The 14,813-nt window shown below is 28.6% G+C and overlaps 1 protein-coding gene across 1 annotated transcript; it reads right to left on the bottom strand.

Moving 5' to 3' along the window:
- Window positions 1–236: 236 nt before the first annotated feature.
- LOC142622040 (protein DMR6-LIKE OXYGENASE 2-like) lies at window positions 237–2,490 on the bottom strand. Its single transcript, XM_075795449.1, has 3 exons — window positions 1,991–2,490; window positions 1,533–1,860; window positions 237–808 (listed from the first exon to the last, which is right to left on the bottom strand). The coding sequence occupies exons 1-3, from the start codon at window positions 2,461–2,463 to the stop codon at window positions 734–736; spliced, it is 876 nt and encodes a 291-aa protein (XP_075651564.1). The 5' UTR covers window positions 2,464–2,490; the 3' UTR covers window positions 237–733.
- Window positions 2,491–14,813: the final 12,323 nt, after the last annotated feature.

The following is a 14,813-nucleotide window of genomic DNA, read 5'->3' as shown; positions in this document are numbered from 1 at the left end:
CACTTTACTTTTCATTGTTTCATTTTCCTTCCTCTGCATCAAACAGATGACATTCAATTCAGGACAGCAATAGTATCAAAATTGATTATACAACCATGAACCACGCAAAAAAAAAAAAAAAAACAAACAAACAAACGTGTGGGTGAAAATATATTGTGGAAATACACGTTGTGTTATTTAAACAATGAAAACTATTGTTTAAATAACACAACTAAACATGCCCTAAATCATACCAATTTGGATGGAAAAATAGGAAAAAATATTTTTATTGATGTATTGTTTTTTTTTTTCCTAAGAGAAACAAATGTACAAAGGAGAGAGAATGATAATTTGAATGTACATCAGAGTTGTCCACATGGACCCCATATTGGTGAGGACAGAGCAGTGCAGGATAGTGTAGTACGGTGAATACAACATAGCATGCCTTTATATGGCAATTATATTAATTAACAAAGACCACACTTTCCAACTTTATTCTTTATTCATTTTATTTATTTATTTATTTATTTATCTTACAAATTTATTTTATTTTATTTTTTAAAAAACAAAAGCAGGTTCTTAAGGTACGTGGCAACTCAAAAGCTTCAATTACTCTCCTCTTTCCTTCCTGCCTATAAAATTCTTCCATATACTCCTTGAAACTATATTTTCGATACTTTGGGGGGTGCTCTTCGTCAATCAAATCCTCAATTGGACCGATCACAGTGTCATAATTTGGGTTGTAGAACATTCCTTATGACAATCGCGGCAACAACTTGTTGGTGACAGCCCTATCTCTAACACTCTTAAACTTTCCATTACTAAGAACCTACACAAAAGTTAAAACATAAGTATAAAATATAATTTCAAAAATTAAATTGACAATCCACTAACAAATTAAACACCAGTGAAGCAGACATATCTAGTAGAATTCAGAACACCATAATAATAAAACTGCTTAATGTATTAATGTTCATGTAAAGCACTAAAATCCTAAAGTCATTACCATTTTTTTTCTTCTCTTCCATCTCTTGGTTTTTTTTTTACAGTTTCAAACGCTAAGTTTTTGCTATAAACCCAAATTTTAAATACTTAGAAAAATAGATGGAAAAAAAGTTGAATTCGATATTTTTTAAACCAATCAAGGAAAATGAGAATATATACAATATATTGCCATACTCAAAATACTTTAAAATTGACATAATATTACAGTTTAAATTTATAGTAGATTTTGTATGACAATTACACTAGTTTACAATTGTTTATCTATTTTCATATTAACTTTGCTTTTAATGTTACCTTTCCTAAACTAAAATCATAACTCCATCATTGGTTCTAGTCCTTGTTGGTTATCCATTTGGCCTTTTCTTTTTAAATTAAAAATATATTATAATTTAACAGTTGGCTTCTATTAAAGTATAAATTTTTTTTTTTGCGAATTATTGTTGTATACTTTGAGTTATGCAGCGCTGTACAACCAACCTCCCGTGCACAGAATGCTAAACTACGACTGCTCAGTTTTTTAAGAAAAGACTAAACAATAACGCGGCTACCTGAGTTTGATCAGCCAAATTGATAACGAATGCATCAGGCACAGGATCAATGGTTAACCATTTCCCATCTTTGATCACTTGGAGGCCAGTCACTCCCTCCACCTGTAGCAGTACCGTAATTGAACCAAGATCATTATGATCAGGCAATCCCATTGTGAGCTCGGGGTCTGGACATGCTGGATAGTAATTTGCTTGAGTGTTAAGCCCAGGCTTCTCACCTATCCTCCTCTTTAAACAATCCTCGTCTAGGCCAAGCCCTCGGGATATCAAGCTCAAAAGCCTATCAAACAAAACTCCAATTGCCCTTGCATACTCGGCAAAAACTTCTCTATATATATGACAATCAAACAAAACAAAGCATGCATGACTTAAATAAGTTAGTGAGTTTCTACAATCAATCAAACATATATAGGATAACTTTGGTAAGGAAAAACGAAAAGGTTCTAAGCCAGAGATACCGATACTGAGGAGGATTTGTGGGTAACAAATGAGTAAAATCTTCAGTAGGATGCCAAGGGTGTGAGAAGGTCTCACTCCACATTGTGACCTTTCCTATGCCTTCATACTTTCGGTAATAGCTGAACACTTTTACTTGCTTGCGATGACCTTTTGAAAGATATTGCGCCCTTTCCTCAGGAGGCAATTGAAAGAACTCCGTCGCCACAACCAACACCTTTTGGCATAATTCTTTGGGGACTCCATGGTTGATAATCTGAAAGAAACCATATTCCTCACAAGCTTGTGATATTTTTGAAACTAACGGTGATGGCCCTTGACCATCATCAATATCATGGTCATTTAAGTCGATAATGGGAATTGAATCAGAAGGAAGTACCTCTGAGAGGTTTGGCCTCTCAGCCTCTGGGAGAGTGAATTTAGGAGTAAGGGTCAGAGGTGTGTTATTGGCTAATTGATAGGGCGTCATCTCCATGTAAAGATATGAGAGGAGCTCTGGTTGAAGCAAAAATTTGATCAACACCGCCTAATATGTTACTAAAAAAAAAGTGTTTTTGAGAAAAGAATGTTGGCTGTGTGGCACACGTGGGTTCCAGCCCACACTTGATGGAATAGCTTATTTAGTGAATTATTGATTAGTGAATTCTTGGAAAAAGTGATCTTAAATGTATCTAATGGGTTTTTTACCTTATGAAAAGTTTTGTCTATTTGTTAACAAATCACAATATCAATTTAATTTTTACTTTATTTAGTTTATTTGATGATTTGTTGGTGTCTCCACGATTTGCATGTAATTTGACCTAATTAAATAATTTGAGTAATTGAATTAATTAACTGAAGTCAATTTAATTAACCTAACACTCATAAAAAGTTGAGTTTTTTTAACCTAATACTCAATTTTTATTTTTTATTTGATGTGAATTTTGACAAATTCACCTTTAAATTAAAATTTTTTTTTATATTTTTCATACTTACAAAATTTTTAGAATATCAAAAATAAAAAAAATTATATCATCAACCAAACGTTTAATTAAATTTTAAGTTTAAAAGTCTAAAATTATGCATTAAAAAAAAGTTTATGAATTAAATAGAAAATAATATCTAATTAGCTCAAAATTTGACATACATTATAAAAACATAAATAACATATATGCAATCAAATACTTAAAATTTTAAAATATATTGCAAACTTTGTCCATAAATAACATATATGCCAAGTTTTTTTTTTTAAAGAGTTGTAGCTTAACTTTATTCATCTAACATTCTACTTTTCTATCCCTCTACCAAACATACTTGAAGCAAAACAAATTTTTTTTTTTCTTTCTTCTTCTTACTTTTCTATGCTCACATTACTTTTCATTGTCTCATTTTCCTTCCTCAGTACCAAACAGATGGCATTGATTTGTGGACAACAAGAGTATGAAAATTTATTATACGATCATGTTAAAAAATATAAATAAAAATAAATAAACACCAGTTATCAAGATTCAAGAGTCACTAAATAAACATCTGAGTCATGTGAAAGGGGGAGAACTCAAGATCCAGAGCATGAGTATCGACGATCAGAGAGGTCACTTTCTCGGGAATACGAGTATTGAGGCTGCTAGTCCAACTCAACTTGTGCTTGTGCTGGGCATCATTTAATCAAAGCTCAGAAGTGTTACTTGGGGCAATTTCATTCTGTATGGATGTCAATTTGTTTCCCCTATCCCATATTTTGCTCTTGTATAGATGAATCTCATGATTTTAAGCAGGCAAAAGGGAGGCTTTGTTATGCCGCTTTCTTTGTGTGAAAATTTTGGAACCGTTAGCATGTGCTTTGGTTTTTCTTATTTTTATTTTGTAACTTGAACATGCTTTTGGTGAAGTAATTTCAATGTTTGTGAATGTGGATTTAGTGATAGTATCAGGCCGCCCTCTTATATATATCTTGGCTTTTCTAAATTTAACCCTCGGCTGGTTCTTTATGTTTTATATATGAAATATTCATATTTGTAGAATTGATAGAGTTAGATTTTTTTAATGTTTGATTTAATTGAAATTCATGTTGAGTTTGATTGTCCCCACTACCATCAGTTGGCTTTCCAGTTGATAGTATTGGTGCTGATGCTCATGAAGATGTCACTTCGCCATATGATCTAACAAAATATCCACTACTATTTTTACTCCCTCACTGCTTTTGCACAACGTCTGTATAAATCAAATTCAATATTTGGATAAACTGTGCGCTCTATGTATACAAAACAAGTAATCCACAACCACCACCTATGACATAATTCCCAGCAGCAGCAGGAGGGTCACCCTGTACTACTTCAGGCACATGTACAATGAACATCATTGTCATTAGCATAAGCCTCCTCACAGTAATTACACCCATAGTTTCACTTTCTTGAAATATTTGATCATGTATGAGAGTATGACTGATAACAAAGGCACAATACATAGGGTCTAATTCCTTTCTCAAATATGCGTTTTTAAAAAACTTCAAAGTTTAAAACTTGTTTTGTTTCTAAAAATTAAACTTTCTTTTTATAGTTAAACATTTAGTTTTAATTTGAATAAAGATTTGTCTCTTCACTTATACAAAAAATTATTGTGCCTTAGAAAAGATCCATTGTAATTGAAAATAAAATTAAGTATTCAGATTTCATCACTTATTGGGGTTGACCTTCATCAACACATAGGTTTAGAATTTCAATTTTCTCACACAAAAAATAGAGAAGAAAGAAAAAGACGAAATATTTTTCTTTTGGCTTGTACCATTGGCTTTTTTTCTTTTTTTTTCAAGAGTTATCATGTAATAATTTGGTATTGCTTGATTCTATTCGTGAAAAAAGTGAAAGGGAAAAAACTAAATAGTCACTTTTTATATATTATTATTCAATACGAGACTTAACTTACATATATATACCCAAATGCTTTCTTTAACAAATATATGTCTTTGATTGATTTTTGTATACAACATTGCATACTAACTTTGATTCAAGCCTAGCTAATCTAAATAGCTGTTCACTTTTAGGAAAAAAAATGGAATTGCAAATAAAATTGAATGGAGGAAAAGATTACATGCGATCAATCTAAAGTTCTGAACTAATTCGTTGAAAATCCAAAGCTGATCCCAAAATTTTGAGACTAAAGCTTTATTATTGTTGATTAAAATTGAAAGGATCTCACTCAACAAATTATAAAATTAACTTTAGGAAGCAGTAGATTGATATTGATACTATTTTTTGTTGACTAACCTGATCTTGGTTAGCATTCTTGATTTCCCCTTAACTTATTGATGAAATCTCTATTCGTATTTGAGTTATTTAGTTTACTGAAAAAATTAGGTCATCTAACATGTTCAGATAACTTCGGAAAACTATAGATTTTAATAATTATATCACATCTTTTATGCCAATCACAAATCTAAGGGGGAGATTTGTCATTTTTACAAAACTTCGGGTGTTACTGTATTTTGGGGGGATTTTCAAAAAAACAATGGAAAGGTCAAACAAACAATTTTGGTCAACAAAGGTTTAGAAGCGCAAATCTCAATTGTCCTAAGATAATATTTTCCCCTATTAAAATGATGCTAAAGGGTTCGTACAAATCTGTCCCCAAATACAACTAAGCCAATTATTTTTTCAAAGTAGCATTCTTGAGAGAATTCTTGTAAATTTCTATGGAAAATGGTGTAGAGCATACCCTCTTAAAATAAATATGTATCACTATATATAGACAATGGGATGTAACCCCTTAATGGGCACCTTTGGAGAGACACCTTGGTTTGTGTTAGAACCAACAAACGTTCACAAGATAAATTACCTATTTTAAAATGATTATTAAAAATTCTAAAGAAAAATATTTTTCCCAAGCCTTGATCAATCGAGATTTACTCTTCAACTGATTGACCTCAAAACCTCAATCCATCGACTTGCAATTAAGAAGGTGTTGAGCAGACAGAAAGTCAGGAATTATTATCACAGGCTTCAACCGACCAACCGACCATTCAACCTAAAGTAAATCCATCAATCAAGATAGCTGGATTGATCGAGAGATAGGTGACGAGTTGTAATCAATTTTTTTTTACAACCTTTCTTCAAAGCACTTTCATAGTTTTTATTCTAGCAAACTTTGTGAACACAGAGTTTCAACTTAAATAAAATTCTCTCCTACCTTTTATCCTTAAGAAAGTTTAAAGCTCTATGCAACTACATTTTGTATTATTAAGTGGACTATAAATATTTAAGATAGTAATTAGTATTTAGACCTCTGTGTTTACCGTTTATCCTCAAAAAGTTTAAACCTCTATGCAGCTAAATTTTGTATTATTAAATGGATTATAAATATTTAAGATAGTAATTAGTATTTAGAGTGTAAACCATGGAGAGATTTATCTTTTATCTTTTTCTTTTTTTTTTCTTTTTTTTTTTCTTTTTGTATAGTACTTTACTTTTAAGAAATAAAGTACTGGGTTTTTTTTTCACATTTTTTTTTCTATTGTAAATTTTATATTATTAAGTGAATTATAAATATTTAAGATAGTAATTAGTATTTAGAGTGTATACGGTAGAGTGATTTATCTTTATCTTTTTTTTTTATATATATGGTACTTTAATTTCAAGAAATCAAGTATAGGATAAAATTTTTTTCCACTTTTTTTTTTTCTTTTGTTAATTTTATATTATTAAGTGGATTCCAAATATTTAAGATAGTAATTAGTATTTAAAGTATGGACTATGAAGTGGTTTATCTTTACCTTTTTTTTTTTTTTTTTTTTTTGTATGGTACTTTACTTTCAAAACTATGGAATGATTTATCTTTATATTTTTTTTTCTTTCTCTTTCTTTTTGTATGGTACTTTACTTTGAAGAAATCAAGTACTAAGTAAATTTTTTTTCACTTTTTTTTCTTTTGTAAATTTTATATTATTAAGTAGATTATAAATATTTAAGATAGTAATTAGTATTTGGAATGTGGTCTATGGAGTGATTTATCTTTATTTTTTTCTTTTTCTTTTTGTATGGTACTTTAATTTTAAGAAATAAAGTACTGGGTAAATTTTTTTTTTCACTTTTTTTTCTTTTGTAAATTTTATATTATTAAGTGGATTATAACTATTTAAGATAGTAATTAGTATTTAGAATGTGGACTGTGGAGGGATTTTTCTTTTTTCTTTTCTTTTTGTATGGTACTTTACTTTCAAGAAATAAAGTACTAGGAATTGTTTTTTTTCTTTTATAAGTTTTATATTAAGTGGATTATAAATATTTAAAATAGTAATTAGTATTTAGACTGTGGACTGTTGAGTAGTTTATCTTTTTCTTTTTCTTTATCTTTTTTTCTTTTTCTTTTTGTATGGTACTTTATTTTCAAGAAATCAAGTACTAGGTAATTTTTTTCACTTTTTTTTCTTTTGTAAATTTTATATTATTAAGTAGATTATAAATATTTAAGGTAGTAATTAGTATTATAGTGTGGACTGTGGAGTGATTTTTCTTTATTCTTTTTTTTCCCCTTTTGTATGGTACTTTACTTTCAAGATATAAAGTACTAGTAATTTTTTATTCTTTTGTAAATTTTACATTATTAAGTGAAATATAAATATTTAAGATAGTTATTAGTATTTAGAGTGTGGACTTTAGAATGATTTATCTTTTTCTTTTCTTTTTTTTCTTTTTCTTTTTGTGTGGTACTTTACTTTCAAAAATTAAGTACTGAGTAAAGTTCTTTTGTAAATTTTATATTATTAAGTGGATTATAAATATTTAAGATAGTAATTAGTTTTTAGAGTATGGACTATGAAGTGATTTATATATATATATATATATATATATATATATATATATATATATATATATATATATATATATATATATATATATTCTTTTTGTATGGAAATTACTTTCAAGAAATAAAGTACTGGGTACATTTTTTGTGTAAAATTTATATTATTAAGTGGATTATAAATATTTAAGATAGTTATAAGCATTTAGATTATGAACTATGAAATGCTTTTTCTTTTTTTTTCTTATTGTATAGTACTTTACTTTCAAGAAATAAAGTATTAGGTAATTTTTTTTTTCACTTTTTTTTTCAGAGACCTCAAGTGAGAGTACACGAGGTCTTGCCGTGTGGCACTCTAATGTTGCATTTAGCATTTTTTTACATTTTTTTATTAAGTTTTTTTTACTGTTACCCAATAGATCATAGTAACTTTTTTTTTACTATTATATAAATTTAGCATTTTTTACCTCTTTTTATTAATTTTTTTTATTGTTACCCAATAAATCATAATAACTACTTTTTACTATTATATAAATTATCCTTTTTTATCACCCAAGCCCAGTTATTACCTTACATATTATGACTAAAGTCTGACCATTTTCACTTGTAAATCAAAGTCAAAACTCTTATCCACTTACAAACTCTCTTCCTTCTCCCCCACGTATAGATGATGCTTCTAAAAAATCTCATTCTCATGAAATTATGTCTTCATTTTATATAGCTGATACTTCTAGAAAATCTCATTCTCATGAAATCGTGTCTTCATTTTCCCCCAATTTTATAATTCAATATGCTTTTGTTCATTAATAATGTTCTATGCAATTTATGAAGACAAATTCTCTTTATCATCAACCTGTGCAACAAAAATATATATAAATCTTGAGATCCCTAAGATTGATGAAATAATTGACAATTGCATATTTCTAAAATTTATAATAAGAAAAAAGTGTAATAAATAGCATATACTATCTCACAAAATGTCATTTACTTAATATTTTCGTTAAAAAAAAACTCAATGATAGGAATGATAAAAAACATGATCCTATAAAAGAAATACCAAAAATACATGCAAAACAATTTTCATAGGAAGATTTATCTTTAAAGAATATGAAGGCAATAGTAAAGATAAAATGCATTGAATGAGATCCTACGAAATAGTTTTGTTAATCATTTCGAATAATACTCATCATTTACATTAAAAAAAATACATCATTTTATTTACATCAAAAAAATAATACATCATATTATTTACATTAAAAAAATAATACATATTAATTTCAAAGTTCATTGCAAGATGTGAACTATTAGGGTATTGCAACAATAAATAACATTGATACAACAATGGGTTGGTATTAAATTTCATGCATGCTTTGTGAAAGGAATGTCAAACCATAAACAGAATCATCTCAGTGTGCAAAATGTGAAACAAAAACAAATATATTCCAAGTTTAGAGGCACTCACATTAACTACATACTCTCCAAATATTTATAATATTCATCTCGCTATAACTGCTATATATATACAATTGCAAATTACTTCGATTACAAGATTCAAATTGAACTTTTTAATGCAACTAACAAAACAACTTTTGAGATATTTGATTGAGAAGCCGAGAAAATTCTAAATAAATCTACAGGAGATCTTGCTTAAAAACAAACTGAGGTACAACTTATTTAAATTATTGTAAAAACATTGATATTGTAGAAGGAATCCCACATGATTTGAAAAAAAAAATAAGGAAAAAAAATGGATTTTCCTACTTTATTTGAATGAATTCAACCTAAAGGATAATGGTTTTGAAAATTACACAGTTGCTAAGATTATTGATGTACCTTCAAATAACAAAAAAAGGTATGGAAAAAAATACACAATTCAATATGCTATATTAATTCTTTTTGCTACACTATTTCAAAATTAACCAAAAATAAAAAATAAAAACATTTACAAAAAACTGTCACATTGTTGAAATTTACTATGAATGCAAATACTTACGAAAAATCTTAGTGACAAAGTCCAAACTTAGTAAGATCCAATCAAAAATCTCCCGGTGCCAATTCATTAGTGATTAACACAAATGATGCACCAAAAGGGAAAAGTGATGAAAGCTCAAAAAAGAAAAAAGAATTCGTAATGAAGCTTTTTATTACATCACATAATAAAAATCAATAATATAGAAAGAATTAATATGCTTTGATCAACTTTTGTTATACATTATTACTCCAAAGTTGTTTTAATTATTGCCCATTAGTTGAACAAAATAATTATAGTAGATATGTGCGTATAATTTATAATTGTTAACATTTTCAAAAAAAAAATTTACATAAAACATTTGTTTTATTCACATTTGTTTTTTCATACAATAACTAAGGAAGGAGGGATTTAAATTCAAGTTCACCTTTATATATATATATATATATATATATGAATCAAGTTCACTCTATCAGAAGAATCAAATTAAATAGTGAAATCTACTCTATTTTTTTTTTTTTTTGAACCATGAAATCTACTCTATTAATGTGTGATGAAAGAGAAAGTATCATGTGCTGTACTTAGAAAGTACTAAATAATGCTTGATTTTATATTTGTTCTCAAGCCTTATTAAGTACTTATTTATTTATTAGACAAATAAATATCAACGAAAATTTAAAATTTTATTGAACAGGAAAACAAAGTAATTTACTGGTTGCCCATATATTAACAATTACACTACTACTATATTTGTGTAATATACCTACCCGCGAAAAAAATTAAAAAAAGAAGAGTGTAATATACTATTATTTTCTAGAGAACATCTAATTTCAGAATCATGATGCATTCCAAAATATGTACATATATTAAAGTTATTCGCTCTTCTCTCTCTCGCTTCTTTTTATTTTTATTTTTTAAAGTTTATGGGAGACTGTATTTGCTCTTCACTCTTTAATTAGTCTTGAACCCTAACATTTTTTTTTTTTTTTGATTGAGTACCATAACAACACCTCTTAAGTATTTTAATTCTTATTACCCTTTTCAAAGAAAAAAATAATCTCATTTCTCTTAGTACGCAATTTCTGACTAACTACATTATTACATATAAAAGTGAATTAATAATAACATATTCAATCCTTAGTAGTATTTACTTATCCGATTAGTTTTTTCAACAAAAAAAAAAAAATTATCCGAATAGAATTAGGAATAATTAATGCACTACCGGCTACAGTAAAGCACACATAAATTTTGATTCACCACTGTCATCATGATAACAATAACATATATGGATCTACCTATGCTTTTACCGCATTCTTAATCCTACAACTACTAAGACATTAACGAGATTGTGATTTTAATTCTCTACTCCTAATTCTATAAATACCACCCCCTCCCCCTTTTAGTTGCACTTGTATTTCTTTCTAACAAAGTTTTCTTTCTTACATAGTTTAATTTCTTGCGAATATTTCTCTCTCTAAGGTTTTCTCAAATAAACCCCAACTAAGAAAGTACGTACTACTCTTTTTTCTTTGCTCTCCCTTCTAATTCTTTATACTTCATTGTTTATTCATAGCTGCACATACTATGTACTACGTTACAAAGTTTTGATTTTGCAAGGGAAACAAAACTAGATAGTGTTTTTATCGCCAATAATTAAGGTTTGGTTGTATTTATTTACAGAGACAAATTAATTTGTCCTCCAAAATACAGTCAATTTAATACTTCAATTTTATACGTGGGTTTGTTCAATATTACTGTCCATAGAAAATTTTCATTATGTTTTTGCCTTCAGTTACTTAATGTTTGCTTCTTTTTATTTTGTTATAGATCTTAATGTTTTAATGTTTTTCAACAAGCATGTATGGGTTTTTTGTGTGATTGATCATGTGAGAGAGAGAGAGATTTTATTTTATTTTATTTTTATCAGAAGAGAGAGAGATTTGAATGAATATATGTTTTATGTTCATACCAAGGGAGTCAATTTCGTACCGGAGACTGTACCGGTTTGGCCGGTGGAACGAAATATTTCGGTACCGGTTAATACCGGTGTACCGTTTCGGGATAACCGCTATTTTATAAAGAGTTCAAATTTAGTAATGATTGAGTATAAAAAATATGTTAGTAAAAGTTAAAGTGCACACAATTTATTAAAAGTATTTATAAATTATAAAACATCTCATTTAAATATCTTTAAAAAAAAAATAAAAAACTCATTTTAATATCTTTGATCCTTAAGTTTTACTATCTTTTAAAATTCATTATACATTGATATTATTTTTAATTATTATTGTTAATAGTACAAAGTTTTTTTAGATGACACATGGTAGTAGGTTTTATTAATTATTATTATAATAATAATAAATTCATTAGAAATTGATATATTTGGTAATTGGTGTACCGTAGTTGAAGTTAAAAATAAAATACATAAATAAGAAATAAATAAAAAAAACTTAATGAAAGGAAGATAAGATCGAATTCTTCACGTGAGTGGGTGTTAGACGCGCAAAAAAATAAAAAAATATAAATTATTTTATTCAAATAAATTAATAATAATAAAGGGTTGAACTGCTGAAGTTAGAAGTAAAGTGGGGTAAAGCTGTTAAGCACATAAAACAAAAAACACAAAACAAAAGAAACTGAAAAGACCATCTAAAACAAAACAAAAGCCAAGAACTGAAGAAGGAGGCTCTGGGTTATTTAACGAAGAAGAAGAAGGGGGAGGAGAAGAAGATTGGCAAAATGGGATTCCAGCAACGTGGCGATGACTTTCTCGTGGCGGCAGCAGCATAGTGAGAGACTGTAAGTTAATATGTTACTGAAAGAGGAGAGATGTACTAGATCTGAAATTTTTTCTCTTTTTGATCTGAAAGTCATGTTCCGGTCCGGTATGATTTTTTCGGCCGAAGCATGATATTTCGTCCGGTATAGCCGGAACAACCTGGTATCACCGGTATTTGAACCGAAACGAAACACATGTGTTTCTGTACCGTTTTAAGCTCCGGTAAGGAATATTCCGGCCATACCGGTCGGTACGGTACGGTATCGACTCCCTTGGTTCATACTAGCATTTCATTAACGTGTGTTGGGTTGGTCTCTTATATTAAGTGTGTGTTTGGCTACCAATTAAAAAATCAGCTTAATTTACTATTCAGTTTATTTTTCCTAGTATTCATGGGTCTTACTGCACTTCATGGTACTATTCATGGGTTTCACTGTACTATTTCAGCTAACTTTATCTTTATTTACAGTGTTTTCAGTAAAAAAATTTCAGTTTCAGCAAAATAAATGGATCCCAATAACAGACCCTAAGAAGGAAATCTGGTTGCGTGTCACCAAGAGTTTGCATTCATGGTTTATTTAGATATCACTTATTGCTGAAAACTAGAAACTGAAAACTGAAAACACTGTAGTAAAATAATTTTTAAATGTGTGAATAGTATCGTGGGACCCAGTTTTAAAGTTAAAGTTGCTGGATTCAAACTTATGGGTCTCGTGAATAGTACATGGGACCCACAGAAATTAAACGCAAACGCAGGACGCCCACTGAAAAACGCTATCCAAACATATACTACTTAGTAAGAAAAAAAAAAAAAAACTCCTGGTTTTGTTTTGTTTTTCTAAGTTCTTGGTGAGCGAAACGGTTGATTAGAAAGTCCATCATAGCCTTACTTTTGATGTGAATTTACTGTGACAATTAATTAATTGTTAAACAAAAGAGGGGTAAGAGTAAGATAGTCATTGTATTAAACAAACAGAAATCTTGCATTAATATTCTCCTAAAAACTTTAGGGATTTTAGAGTCCATGCATGCAATTGTAGAAAAGGATTATAAATACCCTTGCAGATGACAGTTTTTTTTTTTTTTTTTTTAATACTTGGTTCACATACACAACACACAAGACTAACCATTTCTATGAGGGTTGGTGGATGTATAATTTATGGTCCACGAAACCTTTCTTTTCTTTTATTTTAATTCTTATTATTTTCTCGATTTGTGAATAGGGATCAGTAGTAGAAAATAAATCAATTTTGGTAAGAAATTATTGCTGGAGGTCTTAAAGATTATCTATTAATAGTGCAAAACCTTCACATGATTTAGGACTCCTTTAAATATATTTTTTTTCTAATTTTTGCCTTTTAATTTTGATATAAGGTGGCTCTTTTATTTCATTAAAATATAAAAACTCCCACAAAGCGATATTAAGTGAAATCATTGTACCATTGTACCAATTATTCATGTATCAACTAAGTGACACATTGTATCTCTGAGCTTATTTTTCCGTCTTCTAGACAATGTACATTTATGAGTCTAATCTAGTGTCTTGCTTTTGATGAACTATGACGATCGAAGGTGGAATTTTATTATGGAGCAGAGGACTTAAGAACCTTTTTCATAACAAAAGCAACAATTTTAAACTGTAATGACATTTAAAACAAAAAATTATCTTTACCCCCAAAAAAGTTGTCCTGTTCTATAATTCATATTGCAAGAATTTCAATTATTTATGCACAGGTCAAGCACCTCTTCTAGAACTTGATTTATTTTCTTTCTTTTTCATTTATGTTTAATTATATATAGTGTGCAATTTCATCTAACTATGGTATATCCACAGTTCCCTTCAGGCCCTCTAAACATGAAATCCAACTCAGAAGAAAGATTTCACGACAATGAAGATGCTATTGATGAATTTTATGATATATGGCTGGTAAGGACATTGTATGTGATGATCTCAACTTTTGTTTTATTAATATAACAAAACTAGATATTTTGAAAATAAAGTAATTTTTATCTTGGAACTTATTAAGCATTTTAATTTGTTTAGATAAAAATTTTAAAACCTCAATTTTTCTAAATTCAATATTATACTCTTATCTACTTTCAACAAATAATATATTAAAAAGAAAAACCAATAAGCCAACCCAAGTACACACTAAAACTTTGTTGTTGTAGAATATTACTAAAAAGTTTGTGTTTGATTGCTACAGAAAAATCATCCATCCGCCTTGAGCTCTTTCGAAGAAATAAAGAGTATGGCTCATGAGAAACAAATGGTTGTGTTTTTGGATTATGACAGAACTCTCTC

The sequence above is a fragment of the Castanea sativa genome, chromosome 1 (assembly GCF_040712315.1).
Source record: "Castanea sativa cultivar Marrone di Chiusa Pesio chromosome 1, ASM4071231v1".
Lineage (NCBI taxonomy): Eukaryota > Viridiplantae > Streptophyta > Magnoliopsida > Fagales > Fagaceae > Castanea > Castanea sativa.
This window is presented reverse-complemented; position numbering and strand designations above follow the sequence as displayed.